General features: G+C 38.6%; 1 protein-coding gene across 11 annotated transcripts in view; it reads right to left on the bottom strand.

Moving 5' to 3' along the window:
• BICD1 (BICD cargo adaptor 1) overlaps positions 1–18,698 on the bottom strand; it is a 281,224-nt gene that overhangs the window by 86,515 nt on the left and 176,011 nt on the right. For all 11 annotated transcript variants that reach the window (XM_059726476.1, XM_014608916.3, XM_059726478.1 and 8 more), the window contains one exon: positions 2,207–2,359. In XM_059726476.1, coding sequence (XP_059582459.1) covers positions 2,207–2,359 — 153 coding nt within the window. The remainder of the gene's footprint in view (positions 1–2,206; positions 2,360–18,698) is intronic.

Here is an 18,698-nt window from a genome sequence, read left to right on the forward strand (position 1 = left end):
CTCAGAAAACTCAGAAGGTACTCTCTATTCATTATTGTGGCAGGCACTTTTTAAGGCAAATTAAATTCCATATTGGGACGATTTATTAGGAGACTATGTTACTGCATTTCATGGAAGGACAGTCATTTACCCGAAGGTGACACAAATGTAGGTGTATTATGACTCTGTGTATAGATGAGAAGTTAACTATAGTGTGTGACTTACCTTTCAGAGGTTTTTCTGAGGTGCCTAAATTCTCAGCAGATATAGCCACTGATGCCCAAAGCCTTAAAAGGTGGTTTCTTCCTATTTAGGTGCCTAACTTCCGTGGATTTTAATGATTATTTGGTGCCTAAATAACTTTTTAATCTGGGCCCAAGTATTTACAGTATAAAGAAAACTGAACATATTACAGGGCTTTTAAAAATAATTTATTAAGGTTTTAATTTAAAAAATAAAAGGCTAATTACCCAATAACCCAGACTGATAATCCAAACTGTTATTGTGAACATAGAACAGAGGAGAGAACCAGTCACCTATTTGTCTAGATGTCCAGGTCCCTTGGTGAGCCAATACTAGGTAGCAGGGAGAGATTAATCTCAAAAAGAGACCCGATTTATAAAATGCATGTTATTATCTTTATTTCCATACCGATAGACGTAAGTACATAAAACAAGCAAGGCAAGAACATACACATAAATTCTCATGAATCTCAGGCTGCTGACATGTTCAGTTGTAGGCATGATAGGATCTGATCAATGATCCCAACAACTTTTCCTCCTGCCAAGACTCACGTGTGTGGCAGGACATGCAGGCACCTATATACATGCAGAAAGACTGGTCCAATGTGCTGTGAATATTCAAGTCTGCTAGAGTGTGGTAATTACTACACTCCAGCAGACTCCAGCATCACATGTATCAGCGTCCCCGTACTGATAAATGGTGACAGCGGTGCTTGTACGGCGAACTTTAGTTAAAGTACCCCCACCACCATTTTTCAGTGCGGGGACACTGATACATATGTTGCTCCAGGCACTTTAATTATAGCGGCTCTGAATTAAAACACCCTCCCCATCCCTGCTCTGCAGCACATGTATAAATGCCTGTAATCATGACCCCAGTCCCCCTCTGCACCAGCAAAGATATCCAACAATCAGCTGATTGACGTCTGGCTCTAGGGACCCTGTGGGCCAGTTCAAGGCCCAGATTCAGCTGCCAATCAGGACCACAACAGGACTTAAACTGACCACAGTATGATCCCTGCCAGGTGATGCTCATCACCTGGAAGGAATCTCACTGGGGCTTCCTTAGGTGCTTGATAAAAGCCCTAATTAAGCTGTTGAATTGTTTTAGGACATAAAGTGACTGAATATTACGGAAGCTAGGAAACACTCAATTATAGTTTGAATGTTTATAAGTTGTGTATAGGTTAAGTGTATAGTTATACACCAACTTGTATATAGGTTGAGTGTATAGTTATAGAAATGAAGAAACTGCTTCATAACCTGTAATCCTGTGCTGGCTTACAATGTGTTAAAAAGAAGGCAATTGCTGCCAGTTTAGTCATCTGAATTACATATGCATCATAACAAGTTAACATTTTTGGGAGAGGAACAAATCCCTTTTGTTCAACCTAAAAGACAACTGCTTTCTTGATTACCTAATCAGAAAGATTACCATAAAAAAATTAACATTTTTTTTGAGCAATATAAATAGATGACATATTCTTATTGGTGGATCTGAGTCTCCTAGGGCACATCTACATATGCAATTTAATGCACATTAACCTATTGTAATGCTTATTAAAGCATCACAAAAAACTGCGCTCTTTGGCTAATGCTTATTAAAATAGGCTAACATGCCTTTTTCTAGTACCTGCTTGGATATATCTACACAAGAAACCCATTGGATAGGATAGCCTCTTCACATGACTGAAATGTTTTTCCAGACAATACTGTCTAAAGAGACATTTTAAATGGGCAAATGGTGGAACCAATTTTTTTTCTTTTAGGCTCTGGGTCTGGAAGAAATCCTTTAAATCAGTTGAAAGAATTACATAAGGAAAAGGGGCTATATCTGAGGAATAATATTGTGTTACAATAACTTTTTAATAAAAACAGCACGTAACATACAAAGATCAATAGCCTTCAAGGTCATATTATGCAGATTAAAAGCAATCAATGTGATATTTTTTTAAGCGAGCACTTACATTTTTTTCTACACTTACTTGATTCTGTTTCAGTGTGGACACCAGTTTTTGCAAAGTGATATTTTCTTCTTCAAGCTCTGTGTAATCTTGAAGAAGTCTTGACTCTCGAAACTTATATTCTCGGATTTCATCTTTCATCCGTATTCTCTGCAGCTCCACCATTTCATTATTCTGAAGGTGAAATAAAAATTTCAACACATTATTTCCACATTAACATCCAACTTGTTACTAGTCCCAACAGCATGAATGGTTAAGTGTGATCCCAGGTTAGGAAAAGAAAATAATTAAGCTATCAAAGTCTTGTAAAGGTATGTGTTAGAAAAGCAGCACAAATTACATTTTAAGCCACACAATAGTTCTTAATATTTATTATATCATTGGATGTGCACAAATTGGAATATAAGAAAAGGAAATTTGATCAAAACAGTTCCAAGATTAATTTTATATTTAATTTGAAAACTTTCTGGCACTTTATCATCTCATTATATTTCTTTGCTAGAAGTCTGGTTGAAGAGCTTGAATCAAATGCAATTACCTACTGTTTTTCACAAAAGGGCACTCTTCTAAAGTCATGCATAACAATGAGTAGTGACATCTGTTTTTCAGATAGCTACTATTCAGCAATATGAAATCATGTACGTATCAGCTTCATGTTTAGAAAAAAAATGCAGGTATGTGTGTGCTATACTGTCGTAAGTGACTATTTAAAGAACTGAATAAAGAATTATTCAACAGAGATGATCATCAAACCTGGAACAGAGTTGCAATTAAAGTGCCTGAGGATAATATTAAGCAGTTCTTTAATGCTAAAGATTACCAATATTCATGGTTTCTTGATTCAGTGCATACTTCAAGTGGTGTATTTACAAGTAGTTTCAACAATAACCTAAGAGATACTACTATCTCAGTCAACATTATTAAATTGGACACTAAAGAATTCCCACAAAAAAACTGCCTGACAGACCTACTACCAAGCTTTAGGGATAATTTCATAGTTTCATAGATGTTAGGTTTGGAAGGGACCTATTAGATCATTGAGTCCGATCCCTTGCCCTGGGCAGGCATGAGTGCTGGGGTCAGAGGACCCCAGCCAGGTGTCTATCCAATCTCCTTTTAAACACCTCCAAGGAAGGGGACAGCACCACCTCCCTTGGAAGTTTATTCCATATTTTAGCAACTCTCACTGTAAAGAATTTTTTCCTGATGTCCAGTCTGAATTTGCTCTCTTTCAGTTTGTGGCCATTATTTCTAGTTACCCCGACAGGCGCCCTGGTAAACAATGTATCCCCTTTTTCTTGCTGTCCCCTCCCTGATGAGTTTGTAAGCGGCCACGAGATCACCTCTCAGCCTCCTCTTGAGGATATATGGCTGCTTACAGATTTTAAAAAATAACAGAAAAAAAGACAACCCGCCCCTTCCCCCATGCTTTACCGGAAGAAGCAGCATGTTACTTTGACCCAGCTCCACAGCATCTGTATAGATTGGGTGCTTCAGTGGGCTTTTTGCCACTTTCATCTAATAGCCGAGTCAATCAGCTATTAGGCAAAAACACCAAAAAAGCCCCACTAGAGTGCCCGATCTATACAGATGTTGGGTGAGCCAGGTCCAACTAATGCAATGCCTCTTCTGGGCACGCACTGGGCTCAGCAAGGGACGGATGGAGTTTAAATTAAAGTGATATTTTTTATTATTTTTTTTAATATTTGCAAGCAGCCATAGAGGCTAGTTGTCCCAAAGTTATTCTTTGTAAGGCACGCAGTTTCTGGAGTGACCTTGAGTCTCCCTGGGCCATCTATGATAAGAGGCCGTTAGGTTAAACTGATATCAGACTGCACATGTGAAAGAAAGTTGATGGATGTGGTCTATAGGCATCAGAGAACTGCTTAAGTTCTCCTTCTTTCTGATTAACAGCAGCAAGCATTATCAATTATGTTCCTTCTTGAAGGAATGTTGAACACAGCAGTAGTAGCTTTATGTGGGGAGATGGCAGAGTATTATATATTGAGTAAAACGTCTGTGCTCATAATGATAGGGCAGACTATGTCTCTACTGTGAGCCCAGGGGGAGCACATACAGAAAACCACAGCACTATGATTTCTTTGTAGAGAGTACAGTCATAGACTTTGTGTCTTTTTGAAATGTTAAATATCTCCTTAAGAAACAGTTACTATAGAAACTGTATTTTTGAGAGCTGTTAGTCATGGACTGTCTCCATAAATTGTTGCCCAGCAAATGCAATGGTAAATGTTCTCAACTCTGATTTGCCTTATCGTAAAAAGAATGCTTAGTTTGGCACCCGGGTTAAGGAAATAAAATTCATGAAAGATTAAAATAATAAATAGCCATAAAATAGGTTAGACTATAAGAACAATGCTCCATATAAGCTCAGTATCCTGCTAAAACCGTGACAAGTACAAGATGCAAGTATCAAGTTGATACAACAAAGCTTAAATAACAAGCCCTTACAAAGCATAGACGAAAGACAGATGCTGATCACCAGACTGAAGACCCAAAGAGGACTGCAAGGAAACTGAAGATCTCCATGTCTCTCCCTGGTGGGCTAGGTACTGTCTTGTATTGCTTTTATGGGTATAACTGATCTGCTATTCTGTACTTGGAGTATTGAGAGTCTTGCTACCTACAAAGGAAATTGAACAGTAACTCCTAGGGCTTCTTTTGTATGACCCTTCCTTTGTATGACCATACTTTAATAGAAGGATCTCATATAACAGCACACTCTTAAGAAAAGTAAAGAAACCATGAGCTTCTGAACTGAGACTGAAGACCAAATCCTATTTCACCCTGACTTGGTTAAGTAGCACTTACATGACCACGTCACTGGAATTCCCAGTGCGTATGCACAATTATTTGCACATGCCTGCTGGAACTCAAATGGAAGGGAGCTTCTACCTTTTAGCTCAGTTGCTAGGGCACTCATGCAGGGAGTGGGAGACCTGTGCTTGAACCTGCATCTCCCACTTCCCAGGATAGAGCTATAATAACTAGGTCATGGGTTGGCTAGGATTATCCAACAAGTTAAACAGAGACTTGACTGGGAGGATTTAGTGAGAGATGATCCTGTCTTGATCAGGAGGCTAGACTAGATGACCTGATGAGGTCCCTTCCAGCCTAACTTCCCTATGATCTTGAAAGCCAGTCCCTAGTCTTTAACCACTGACTACTGACCTTTGATACCTGACCTCAGGCTGAATCTGCCTCTTGCTCCAAAACCCTTGACTTAATGTTCCTAAATATTAACCTTAGGTTCTTGACCTCTTCCTGGTATCCTGTTTCCAACCTGTGACTTGGTATTCTGAATACTAACAAGAGTCCACAGCTCCAGACATTGGATCAGGCTACCCCCACTGATCCTGACCAGATGAAAGAGCCCATTCACAGTTATTCTTGTAGCAATCACTACTGATTGAGTTCTAAGGAACACATTAGAGCAGGGGTGGCAAAATGCGGCCCGGGGCCCCAATGCGGCCCACCAGGCCATTCTATTCAGCCCGCGGAGCCCTTAAAAAAATTTAGAAAATTAATATTTATCTGCCCTGGGCTGCCTGTTATGCAGCCCTTGATGGCTTGCCAGAACTCAGTAAGCGGCCCTCTGCCCAAAATAATTGCCCGCCCCTGCATTAGAGGTTTTCCCAGAAGTGTCTCCAACTTGTATATATCCTCTATTATATGAAGATCAAAACTAAAATAATGTAAATTCTGGGTTACAAAACCAGTGTGGTTAAGGCAGAAGCCCTAAAAGCCTGTTTCTGGCACCTAGTAAAGGACAGAAAGCAATTATTGTATCCAGCTCAACCAAATCAGCTCAAACAGAGCACAAGGCCTGAAAGAGTGCATTATAAAGGAAGACCTCAGATTAGACAATCCAAATATACTATACCATAGCTTAAACATGTTAGTAAGTAATAACCGAGGTAACCAAATGTATTAAATTTAGCTTAATTTATAATAGATGCATTTGTATTTGGTTCCTCAAATAGGTTGTAAAATCAAAGCAGCCATGCCAGTAAAGACTATAAATAAGATAACAAGAAAAAGAATGGTGACAAACAACATTCCATGGAGAAAGAAGGAGATAAGGAAGCCCCTCTTCCAGAATTGTAACTTTCAGAAAACATAAATCCCAACTAACACCTTCAAAGTCCACAAGAGAACTGGTTCAGTCCAGTTCCAAAAGTTTCAGTGAAACAAAGAAACCGGAATATATCCAATGGAAGTGTAGATAGCTGCAGATCATTAATGGTTGTATATCTGTGGTTGCAAACCTGGGGAAGCTAGGAAATGAAGGATCCGAGGAAGAAAACAATCAAATGTTCAGAGATCCTGGAGTCTGGCATTTGCCCATCCTCCTGGGTGTTTTTGCATTCCCACTGCGTGATCTGAATGCTAGTTACATTTACATTAACTTTCCAATAAAGTGTTTCTCTTGAGAAGAGACAGGCATGCTCATTCTTACTGCCAGGGCCCCATCCAAGAAAACAAGCTTTCTTTGTCCCTTTGGGGATAGAGAGTTTTACTTCATAAGACATTGAGTAAAATTTGAGAGTGCCACTGCATATTATTATTAAGCAAGATCAGACCTATTATGCCAATCTTTCATGAGCCACAACGAAGCTACATGCAAAACTAATGAAAGGCACGCAACCAAGCAATATGTCAGAGACCAAAATCTAACTGCTTACAATTGTTGGATCAAACAAAAGTGAGGTCTGATAAGAACAAACAAAACTAACAAACCTATTATTACATTCTCAGTTTTACAAATCCCATCACATACTGGGTGCATCTACATGTGAAATTAGTGTGCCTGAATAAACTCTGGCACAGTTTGTGCTGGAGTTTATTGCTCCTGGGCACAGCATTTACATGTGTGCTCGGGACCACAGCACATTGAGCCAGGGTGGTGCAGTCCTGGCTAGTGTAGGGCCTGGGGAATCAGCCTGCCAGCCCAAAGCTGCTCCAGTCTGACTCAACGTGCTGTGGAGGGGCTGCCTAGAGCAAGAGGGTGCTACAGTGTGGGGGTAGCCAGCAGGTAGTACCTGTACTGTAGCCCCCTCATTCTCTGGCCAGCCCCAGTCACTATCTACATGAGCATCGCAGTGAAATAATTAACTAATTAACTTGTCGGGTAGTGTTGGGTAGTCCTGTTCTATGGCAGAGTTAATTAGTTTGCTCTGGCCTAATAATGGTGCACGTGTAGACAGTGACGCTTTACTGTGGAGTGAATTAGTAAATTCTGCAGTAAAGCACACATGTACATACACCCATTGAGATACAGTAGAGACTTTTTAAAAATAGGTCAACAAAACTGACCCCCCATCACCCTGTCATTAACAACATTCAAAAGGAAGACTGCTTAGAAAAAGGAAGAAGGAAAAAATGGCTTGAGATGAAAGTACCTAGATAAAAAGGCTTTATGTTGAGTCCTGATGCATTGCTTCACTGACTACAAGCTGCATCATTCTGGAGAAAATTTTGTAATTCACTGGATTTGTTACGAGTAAGGTATGAAACTATTTTTCCCTAGTATAGCATGTAGCACCAGGGAAGCCCGACTGACCAACCTGCAAATCATCAACTTAAAAGAAAAAGAAGCAGAATATACATTCCCCCACCTCTCCATCATGTTAACTGCTTCTCCAACATACTCTTGAAAGTATAAACCATGTATAGTATGTCTCTTCTCTTTCTCCATTTAAGCATAGAAAGTATTACTATAGAACATTTCATATCATGTGTCATTCAAACCAGACAACAATCCAAACCAGTCAAAAAAAAGGGAGGGTAGGGGAAGAGCCAAAAATTATGTCTGTTAATAGTTCTGTCTAAAATGTTACCTGGAGCCCTTAAGCAGTCACAGAGACCAAACATGCTATTTTGAAAGGATTACACTGTATTTTCCTTACGTAAAACACAAATCTTGTCACTGAAAATGCCATAACATAGTACTGTATACTCTTAGATCTCTCTTGGCATTTGAAATGGCTGTATTATGTTGGCAAAGATCCAGCTGCAAAGCATTGTGTCATTTTCAATACTGTATGTGAAAGGCTGTGCTTTACTGGAACAGCAGAAAAGCCTCAATGTTACTCAAGGTTATTCTGAAGTATTTTATAATTTTTTTAAAATTAGTAGGCATGAGGTCCTGCATATAATGTTACTGTAATTTTGCCATTACAAGATTTATGTGTGTTTTGCAGTAATAAAATATTCTCTCATTTTTTTTATTCAAAATACCATGCTGACTTAGTATCTCATCTCTGTCACAGGGCAACATGACTGTTTCTACCAAATGCTGATTAAAAAAAAAGGAAATAGAATGTCTCTTTTAATAATTTTTTTTGCTATTATTTTTGGCTAGCTTTTTTTTAGCAGATAATATCATTATGGAGGATACAGCATTCTCTTACTATATAATAATGTGGTAGCATGCTTTAAGTTTCACATTTGATTGCCACATCAAGCTTCTCTGTGATGTGTTAGAAATACACTGAATACTTTTGCACAATACAAAACAAGTCCATCTTGAGGGGAATTGTATATGTGAACCACTAGGGGACACTATAACCCAAACGATTATGATAAGCAAAATAATTCATAATTAAGCTTCACTGTTAATTATGTGCTAAAGTTTAAAGTTATGGCAACTGATTCAGACATTTCTGCAAGAGTATAGTCTAAATATTTTCAGCAGCTCTAAAGAAAGTTCTCTTATGAGTTGTTATATCTGTAAGAACTGAGTTAACTCAGAGGAAAAACTAAAAATGCCTGAGTAATGCTTTCTATGCATTTATTTTTGATCTTTGTCATCAGTAAAACTTGGTGCAACTGCTTAAATAAATCAGTTGCACCAAACTGGGAAGGAAAAAGCCCTTTTAAATGAACAATAGCAATAAACTCTTGTCAGCATTTCATTAAATTATAACATATGTTCATTAGTTCTGAAAAATGTTAATTCAATTGTTTAAAGCACTACTAGCAAAAATACATAGAATAAATCTCAAACAATGAAAAAGGAAAATATCAGTTAAAACTGACTCCCATCACATCCTTAAGGTCCCATACCTGCAGACACCTTTGTAACCCCTTTGTTCCTATAAGTTTATTACTTGTTTGTCTCTTTCGGTACTGCCCTCTCTCTTCCCTCTCCCCAACCTCCCGTCCTTGTCCATCTTTTGTATTCATATCACTCTCTCTATTAGATAGCCTATTCTGTGCATGTCTTTTCATAGCCTCTGATGAAGTAAGCTCTTGCTTACAAGAGCTTATTTACTGCTGATTCAGTTAGTCTATAAAGGTGCATCTGTACCTCTGCCTTCTGTCTGACTTCAGGCCAACATGGCTAAATACCTCTCTGCACACAGTAAGATACATTTTCAAAGGGACTCTTGTGTATAAAACACAGCACAAACACAAAGTCCTGGACATTAATTGTCAGCTCTTCAGAATGAAGATCCTGTCTTCCTAGTCCAATGGCACTCAAATCCTGATTGGCTCTGTACCATGAATGTAACACTAGGGACAGAAATTACACATAAACTGGATAAGTGATCAGAAACTGGCTCAGATATGTAACAGAACATAAGTTCAGTGCAATAAACTGCATTCAAAATGGCCCAAACCGGTTTAAGATAAACCCAGATGGATGTAGTATCAGACTTAACTGATTTAGGTTAAATCAAGTTATTAAACTTCTGTCCCAGATCCCCTCCAGATTCAAGTTAATTCTCAGTCCCCCAGTATCCCAGATATATTTGTATCAAAATATATCTGTATCAAAAGTGAATGTCTGTTCACTTGCTTATTGGTTCAATCTACAGAGTTTAGACTAAACTGCAAAGATTGAATCAATTCAGCCTCAGGCTTTTTGTCTGTACTTTACTAAAATACTACCTATTATTTGTAGTTAATGCAGAATCTCTGTATAAGTGGACTCATTCAGTACGTGGACCAAAGTGTGCATTCGGGTGAACTTTTAAGGTATTGAGCCAAATCCTCAGCCAGCCTGAAGCAGTGTAGCTCCAATGAAGTTAACGGATTGATGATTTACACTAACTGACAAATTAGCCCATGCTACTTCTGCCTTTTGCTCACCTTCTATGGTAAGCAGGAACATTCACTACAGAATTAAAATATTTCTACCTCCACAGCTTGAAATTTAGGAAACATCTTGGGAAATATGAGAGATATAAGAAATATTTTAATTTCATTTTGAGGCATCATACATAGGATTGTAGTTTTTATTCCAATAGTATTAATAAGAGGAGTTATACAGTCTTACCTCAAGTGATGTTTAATGAAATGTATAAGATGATTTTAAATGATGTTTTATTATGGTATACTTCTTTGAAAAAGCTGTTGCATGCCACATGAAGAAAACATCATTTACTTCCTAGGACATTGCCATGCAAGCAAACTATTCATATTGTGTTGAATCATGCGCTTAACACAATATGAGTCAAATTAATTAGCTCACAAAGTCCAGTTTTGGTTGTCATTAAAAGTTTTTAAAAGGTATCTTTTTTTTTTTTTTTTACTTTGCACCACCATCCTGGGTATAACCATAAACTGCATTTGACTATAGGACATGGTGGCAATGTGGTTGGGGCTATTTATGGTGGGCTAGGTCCTATAAAATACCACAATGTTGCAACCTCCAGAGTAAGGCAAGTATAGGGCACCTTAAAACCCTAGCCACCACTGCCTTGTGGGTACTAACTTGGTTGGAGAATGGCAAAAGGACATCATTCTGACAGAGACATATCCTCGCTGAGATGTTAGGCAGTCATCAGCAGTTCTTATCTCTTGCTGTCTGGCAGAAGCTACAACCATAGAGGCACTGAACATCTAGACTCCTAGCCTGGCCTTTGGATTCTGTCTCAATAGAATAAGAGGGGGGGAGGGATAGTAGGTCTTGGGCAGCCTCCACTCCCCCATACTCTTGCTTAGCTGTATGCATTGAAGGTCTTGGTATGATGGTTGCAAGACTCTGTACAAGCAGATTCACTAGGCACCTCTTATGCTTACACCATTATCCAGAGGATTGATGGTTGCCTACATACCACCATGCTGCACCCAGTCAGCATCAATATATCTGTATAGTGCCAAACATTGTAAGTACAGGAGTTTACAACTTCATATAAGCTTTGTCTTCTATTACATGTTTGTACTCTTAGGGCGTATCCAGGAGAGTGCCATGCGTGAGATTTGCAGTACCTCAAAGCTGTTTGAGGCACCACAAATGACATGCAGCACACATGCATCTGCTTGCTGCAAAATTTGATACTGGGAGATCCTGGTGTAAGAAAAAGCTGCATAAAAGAAAGTGGTGTGGTGCATGCAGCAGCAGCAGTGTGCGCTGCCAGAAACAGCCAGCCATGCTCTGGCTGCTGCCCAGACTCTATGCGGCTTGATTGGCACTGCTGCTGCCCCAGGAGGCCCCCAGGACGCCAGGTAAGGTTGTTAGGGACAGCACAGGTACTGGCCCCAGCCTCCCCTGCCCCGCTCAGTACAATTTGGCGCATGCTGAAGCATGCATGCAGGGGTGTGACCTGGGGCACAAAGCAGCAGTACAAATATGTGCCATTGCTATTTATGCCATGACAAACGGACATCCCTGTACATGCTCGCTCATCTGGACATTCCCCTAGGGACCTGTTAGAGTTTCAGGACACCTCTGCAAAGCAACTAGTAAGAATGTGAAAAATTCACTTTAAGAGTGACTTGGCTGAGAGACATTCCATTTTACAAAGAATGTCAGTATTTCAAAAATGTGGCTTTTGTTTTCTATTGCAACCAAACCTGGAAACGTTAAAATTCTCTGGACAGGGAGACTTAAAAACAAAATTAATTTTTAATTGAAAAGTTGTTTCAAAATGAAAAGGTGAAACATTTCCTTCTGAAATTGTTAACATGGGACAGCGAAGGCATATATTACCCCAAAAAGAGACACTCTTCCATCTGTAAACAAACTAGCCTGGGCATACATAAGGAAGCCTCCTGTATTCCTACTGTTCATCCTTGGGCTCTTTGGTAAGTATGCTCTTGAGGTCCAGTCTAGAGATACTTTGTTTTCTTGAAATGGGCCCTCAGGTGAAGATTTTATGAATTCCCTTGAGACTTTTTTTCCCCCCTCAAGCCTTGTTAAACAGAGCATATCCTTTTATCAGTTAATTGTGAGTCTTTCCTGCTTGGAAGCATTTATAAAGATATTTTACATTATTGGTCCCCCCACCCTTTGTTTATTTCCCAAACAAAATATTGATGAAATGACCTTCATTTAGCATTATATGGGGACAAGGGTTTGACTAATGTGTTTCCCCATCACATTTTTCATGTAACCATCAGTAGACCAATTTCAGGTCAAACAGAAGTCATGACCTCAGTCTTTACCACAATAAAAGCCTATTCTTTTCTACAGTGACTGCATTTCAGCTCAGTTAATCAGATGTGTGCTCCAAATCCAGTACACACTCACTCACTGTTTAAGTCCTATCTTGTGGGAAATGCATGCACTAGCCTTTATACTGTGTGTGAATTTACTGTATTAAATAATTCATGAGTAAGGACAATGGAAAAGTTCTGTACTTAGGTTTTAATGCCATAATGTTATATTGATGTAGTACAAAACCCTATTTGATTTCATGACATTTTAATGCACTAAAAATAACTGGAAAGGCTTGAAACTGATCACAAGAATTAGTCAATTTACGTTGAACATATGAGTGCTTGAGTTTGGGCATGCAAGCATGTCATTGAAAAATTCTGTACCATATTTACTTTAATCTGTAGAGATTAAAATGAAAAGGAATTATTTTGCAGAAACTAATAATAAAACAGGCCTTTTATCTATAATTTAACTTGGATTGGAATTTAATAATAAATCATTTTTTTCTCTTTTAGATCCCAAGTTCCTATTAGGCTCCAGGAAAATATTAGTAAGTTCGTGAAAGATTCTAGAAAATAACGCTGCCCCACAAAACCCAAAAGCCCCAAACCCTAAAATATCTTTATTTCACTACCTTTGGGGTAGATTATTAGGAACTTCATGGCCTACTTATATCCTTTTCTTAAAAAAAACAAAACACACACACAAAAAAACCCTCCTCACCCCCTTACTTTGAACCAAATACAATCAAAATGAAAATTACTTCTGTAACCAATAGGGAACATTCCTTCTCCACCCCTTAAAGTACCAAAGAACCCACCCAAAAGAAAATAAAAAGGCAATAGCATGTTTTCTCTCCTGTCAGCTGAAAGAAAAACATTAAAAATCAGGATTTGTAGAGATTTGTCACATCAGGGAGCAAAACTACAAGAGCAGCTGCTCCACCCAGCTTGATGCCTGTAAGAGTCAGCAGATTTCCAATTAAATTAGTTTCTAAGGGGATTTTTACCATGTGCCAAGCAGGAACTGAAATAATGCTTCGGATTTTTCCAAAGTGACAGTGAATGGACTGGACCATCAACATAAACACAATTTCTGTACAGGCAGTCCTCAGACTTATGACACAATTGGTTCTTGAATACCACGTCTTAAGTTGAAACGTAACTCAAAACCAATTTTCTCATAAGAAACAATGTTATAAATGGGAGATTGGTTCCTGAACCAAGGCCTGATACCCTATTTTCACCAAAAATACCCCAGAATTTTGTACTCAATCAATTATAGATGAGTAATATAGCTACATTCATGTATTTATATTGTAAATAGCAATCATATTGATTTGGAAGGACTTCTTTGAGGTGATTTTCCTGGATTTTTTGAAGGGGTCTTGGTTGGACTTTTTGAAGGGTTCTTAGCTGGAGTCTTCTCAGGAGTCTTGGCTGCAGGTTTTTCTGGAGTCTTGTCTGCTTGCTCAAAGAAAGTGTCCAAGGAAGTTTGGACAGATGTTTTCCAGGGAGATAGGTGGCAACTTGTTCACTGGCATGGCGTCAAGTGTTGTGAAGTCGAAACTGACATCAGAAAGTTGAAACAGGGTGTCAATTTATAAATGTTGCAAGTGCGAAATGTTGTAACTCAAAACATTGTAAGTCAAGGACTGCCTGTATATGGAGTGGTAGTTCCAAAACAGCATTTGTTCCCTTAACCTGGACCTTCAAAGGGTGCCTCATGGGCTCAGGGACCTTTGCAGAGTGGAAGAAGGCTGACAGAAGGGAAAGATGATTATAAAGCACACAATACTTCTCCCCAACCTCATGTGAAAACAGTTTAAAGTTATTTAAAGACATAGCCCTTTCTCCTGTAGCGTGACCTACTAGTGCAAGCCCAGTAGAACCCTACTGATTCAGTGGAACAGCGTATGAGCATAGATGTTTTCCCTAAGGCATCATGAGGCAAGATAAACAACAGTACCATTGTTAATACTTAAATAGAGCCCCTCTATGCCGTGAAACTCCCTATTAAGAAGGGGTCTCAGTACTAGTGGCAACGAGTGTAAATCCCTAGTGGTAAAGCAACGTGATTTGGAGCTGTGACTGAGGAAGACCTTGATATCACCCACCTTTGCCCTCAGCATACTGCCCAGGATCAGTGGATTTAGATGCTGAATTCTCTGATCTAGTACAAACTGCAAGGTTCATGTTATGTAATCTCCCTCTTCTCAGAAGCCCTCCCTCAAATATTTCCCTCCTTGCAGTTTGTAACTCCACCTCTCTCTGGGTATTTTCACTGTGCAGTGTGATGGAAACACACCTATCTGAAGAAGGAGAGAGGGAAGAAAAGTGAAAACGAGAGAAAGAATAAGTGATACACTGGAAAAGAAGAGAAAAGGCAGAAGTTAAAGAAAGGTGGAGTTGAGACCCAAAGGACATACTGTAAGTAGAGGTGTGAAGGCCTGGAAAAAAACCAGAAAAATTCAGGAAAAAACTTGTTTTTTTTGTTTTTTTCCAAGGTCTTTTTCTTTTTTCTGAAAAATTGGAAAAAATGAAAAATTTTGGAAAAATTAAAAAACATCTTAAGAAACATTTTCTTTTAGAATGATGAAAACAATGTTTAAAACACGGTGCTCATATATTGCTACCCTTTACTCCCTAAAAATGTGTTCTAATAACTAGGTAATAGGAAGACTTTGATGTAAGACTACCTACAGTATCAGATCATTACAATTCCTGTACACCGAGGACAAGTAGTACAGTACAACTCTCAAATGCAAGAGCAAGATGCACTTCTGCCCCCAGGGAGCACTGCCATTTTCACAAGGGAAGGAAGAAAGATTCAGTGCTGCCTTTGCTTGTGGACTTCCTCCATTGTCGATTTATGATCTAGAGGTTGGTGGATATGCTCCCGTCATCCTGACTAGGCCTCAAAGGACTGGGAGTGAACACTGACAGCAGCATCCATTTGTTCCTGTAAAGATTAGAAACAAGGAGCTTATTGCCCTGCTTGCTCAAAAGCCTCGGGAGAGGAGACAGAGCAAGTCTAAAACTTTTGGAGTTGGAAGGAACCTGCCACCTCCTGGCCCTGTGACCTGGAGATCTACAGAAGTACAGAAGCAGCACAAAGAAGCTGAAAGAAAGTATACTTCTTTATTGAAAGGTAAGAGTTTAAATCTCTCTGAATTCAGTATATTAAACTATATTTTAGCTGCATTAGTATATTTTCATAACCTATGTAATTCATAATTGAATTCCTTCCAATCTGATGTTTTGTGACAAATCACGCAACCTTAGCAGTGAGGTGAGGCCTGCAGGGCAGGGAAATGGTTCACAGTTAACTCTGAGGAGGCCTCTCCTCCATCCAGAACTAAATTTGTACATGCTTTAGCTTAGTGTTTATGTATGCAAGCTAGCCACTACATTACATTTTCTTTTTTCTCCCTCAGGAAAATGGTGCGACCAACTTCTAGCATATGGAAGCATTTCCACTCTGCAAGTTATTCTGAGGGAAAAAAGTGATTTGCAAATGCTGTCAAATGAAATATGCATTTCCACATGCTACTAGGAAGACCAAGCACATCCTTGTATGTAAGAAATGTCCTACATACATTAAAAAATCCTGGATGGGTGTAAGTGAGGAAGAGGTAGATCATGATGATGAAACTGCAAGTAGCTCTAACGTTCTTGATCCAGAAGTCCTCCTGCTGCTGCTGCTTCTTCTTCTATAACATCAGCATCATAAAGGGTTGCCCAATCAACATCCTCAAGTAATCAAATAATATAACCAACTTTATACAAAAGACTCTGAATAGCTTCATTTGTAGACAAGATGACACCTAAAGATCAGGAAAAAATTGACCAAGCTCATGCAAAAGCAATATATTCTTCTATTCTCATTGTCGATAACTGAAAATGCATCCTGGCAGGAAGCTTTTAAATTACGAAGACCATCATACCATTTGCTCAGCAGACATTCTTTGAGCAAGTCTCTTTTAGAGTCAGAATATGAATGTGTAATGCAATCTGTGCAAGGAAAAATCAACGAAGCACTGTGTCTTGCAGTACTTACAGATGGATGGACTAATGTGTGGGGAGAAGGAATCATAAGTTATGTGATAGCAACACCTCAACCAGTTTTTTACAGAAGCATTGGAACAGGAGAAAACAGGCATATTGCAGAGTATACCAATAGTAAAATATATGAAGTCCTACAGAAGATTGGGAGTGGTAAAGTGCTTGCTTTGCTGACTGACAATGCAAGTAGAATGAAAGCACCATAGGAGACCATAATGAATAAATATCCACATATTACTGGAATAGGAAGTGCATCCCATGGGCTAAACTTGCTTCTTAATGACATCATTAAGTTGGACACTGCAAAAGATCTGTAGAAGACCAAAAGAAGTAATAAAACATATCAAAGCTACTTATAGTGTAGCTGCAGTCTTTAAGAACAAGCAGGAAGAAAAGAATGCAAAGAATCAAATAGTGACACTCAAACGCTATAGTAAAACTAGATGGGGTGGAGTGATGATCTGACTTGAAAATGTACTAAAAAACAAGAAGCTATTCAAGAAACACTAGTAATTGAGGATCTTAATGTACCAAGAAGTATAAGAAACACTGTACTTGGTGAGGATGTCTTCGGGGTTCAGCTGCAGAACTCCCTGAAAATTTTAAAGCCAATTTCTTCCGCAATCACTGCACCTGAATCAGACAGTGCACTTTTGTCAGACATTCCTTACCAAATGGCCCACATAAAAATCAACTGTTTTTGAGAATCTAAGTGTATCTCTACTTACAAGTACAGAAGAAACAAAAGTGAAAGACTTTATTAACAGATGGGAAGAATTTTGTTGCCAATCAATTCATGCTGCTGCAAATCTCTTGGATCCAAGATTCAAAGGCAGAAATGTTAGTGATGATAGCACTGCTACTGCATTTGACTGGATTACAAAACAAGCAACAAACACACTTAGGACATGATGCTGGAAAGGTACTTTCAAATGTTGAAGAATACAGAACATCTTCAGTTATTTGGTCCAGGAATGCAGTCTAAGACTCTGCCAAGCATATCCCTCCTGCAACATGGTGGCAAGGCCCTTGTATGACACAGCCTCTGACTCCTTTTGCTTCTCGCCTGCATCAGATTCTTCCATCTTCTGCAGCATATGAAAGAAATTGGTTTATGTTTGGGAATACTCGCATCAAATCAAGAAATAAACTAATGTGTGAAAGAGTAGAGAAGCTTGTCTCAATCTGGGCAAAGCTTCAGTTTTCAGAAGTCCATGAAGATAATAAAAATGAAGGATCAGAAGAAGCAGAAATTGCTGATAGCGATAGCTTAGAAAATGAGACTAATTAGACAAAGTTTCATATAGCAAAATTTGTATTCAATGAGTCTTGGGGCTTTTTTTCCTCAGCTCTTTTTCTAAAAATGAGTGCTTTCTGTATCTGCTTGACACTGTGGAGGAGACTTAAGTCCAGAATATATAATACCTTTCTTTATTTTACTATAATGTTGATAGTTTCTTTTATTTTCAACTTTAATTTTTGCCTGCTTCTCATAACCTGGCAAAAACTAAGAGATGCTAGGTTCCTTAGAGTTCAGCAGCTTGTAACTCCATTTGTAAAAAAATTAAAAACATTTAAAAGTAAATTCAATTAGTAAATGTGTAATTATTGTCTGAATAAACTATACCTTTAAATTTAATAAATATACCAAACATGATAATTTTATGAGCAAACCAAGTTATACAGAATACATTTTATGTTCTTAAAGTAGTAAAGTGAATTTAGATCTGTAAAGGGTGCTAAGAAAATAAGTATGGCATATATTTCAATTTTCCTCAAATTTTCCGTTTTTTCTGGAAAACCCCGGGGGGGGGGGGGGGGGGGGGAGAGAACAACCTTTTTTTTTTCCCCATGGTGTCAAAATTTCCAGAAATTTTACATCTCTAACTGGATGTCATGTAGCAAAGAAGATTTTACTTTTTTAAGTTTAGCTGGAAAGTATGGAGTAGAAAATACATTATAGGGGTGAAACTGTTAGAAAATCATAGAAAAGGCAGAAAGATAAAAATGGTTTTGACCTGCCTTGACCTCCTGGTCATCT

Source organism: Alligator mississippiensis, chromosome 4, assembly GCF_030867095.1.
Source record: "Alligator mississippiensis isolate rAllMis1 chromosome 4, rAllMis1, whole genome shotgun sequence".
Taxonomy (NCBI): domain Eukaryota; kingdom Metazoa; phylum Chordata; order Crocodylia; family Alligatoridae; genus Alligator; species Alligator mississippiensis.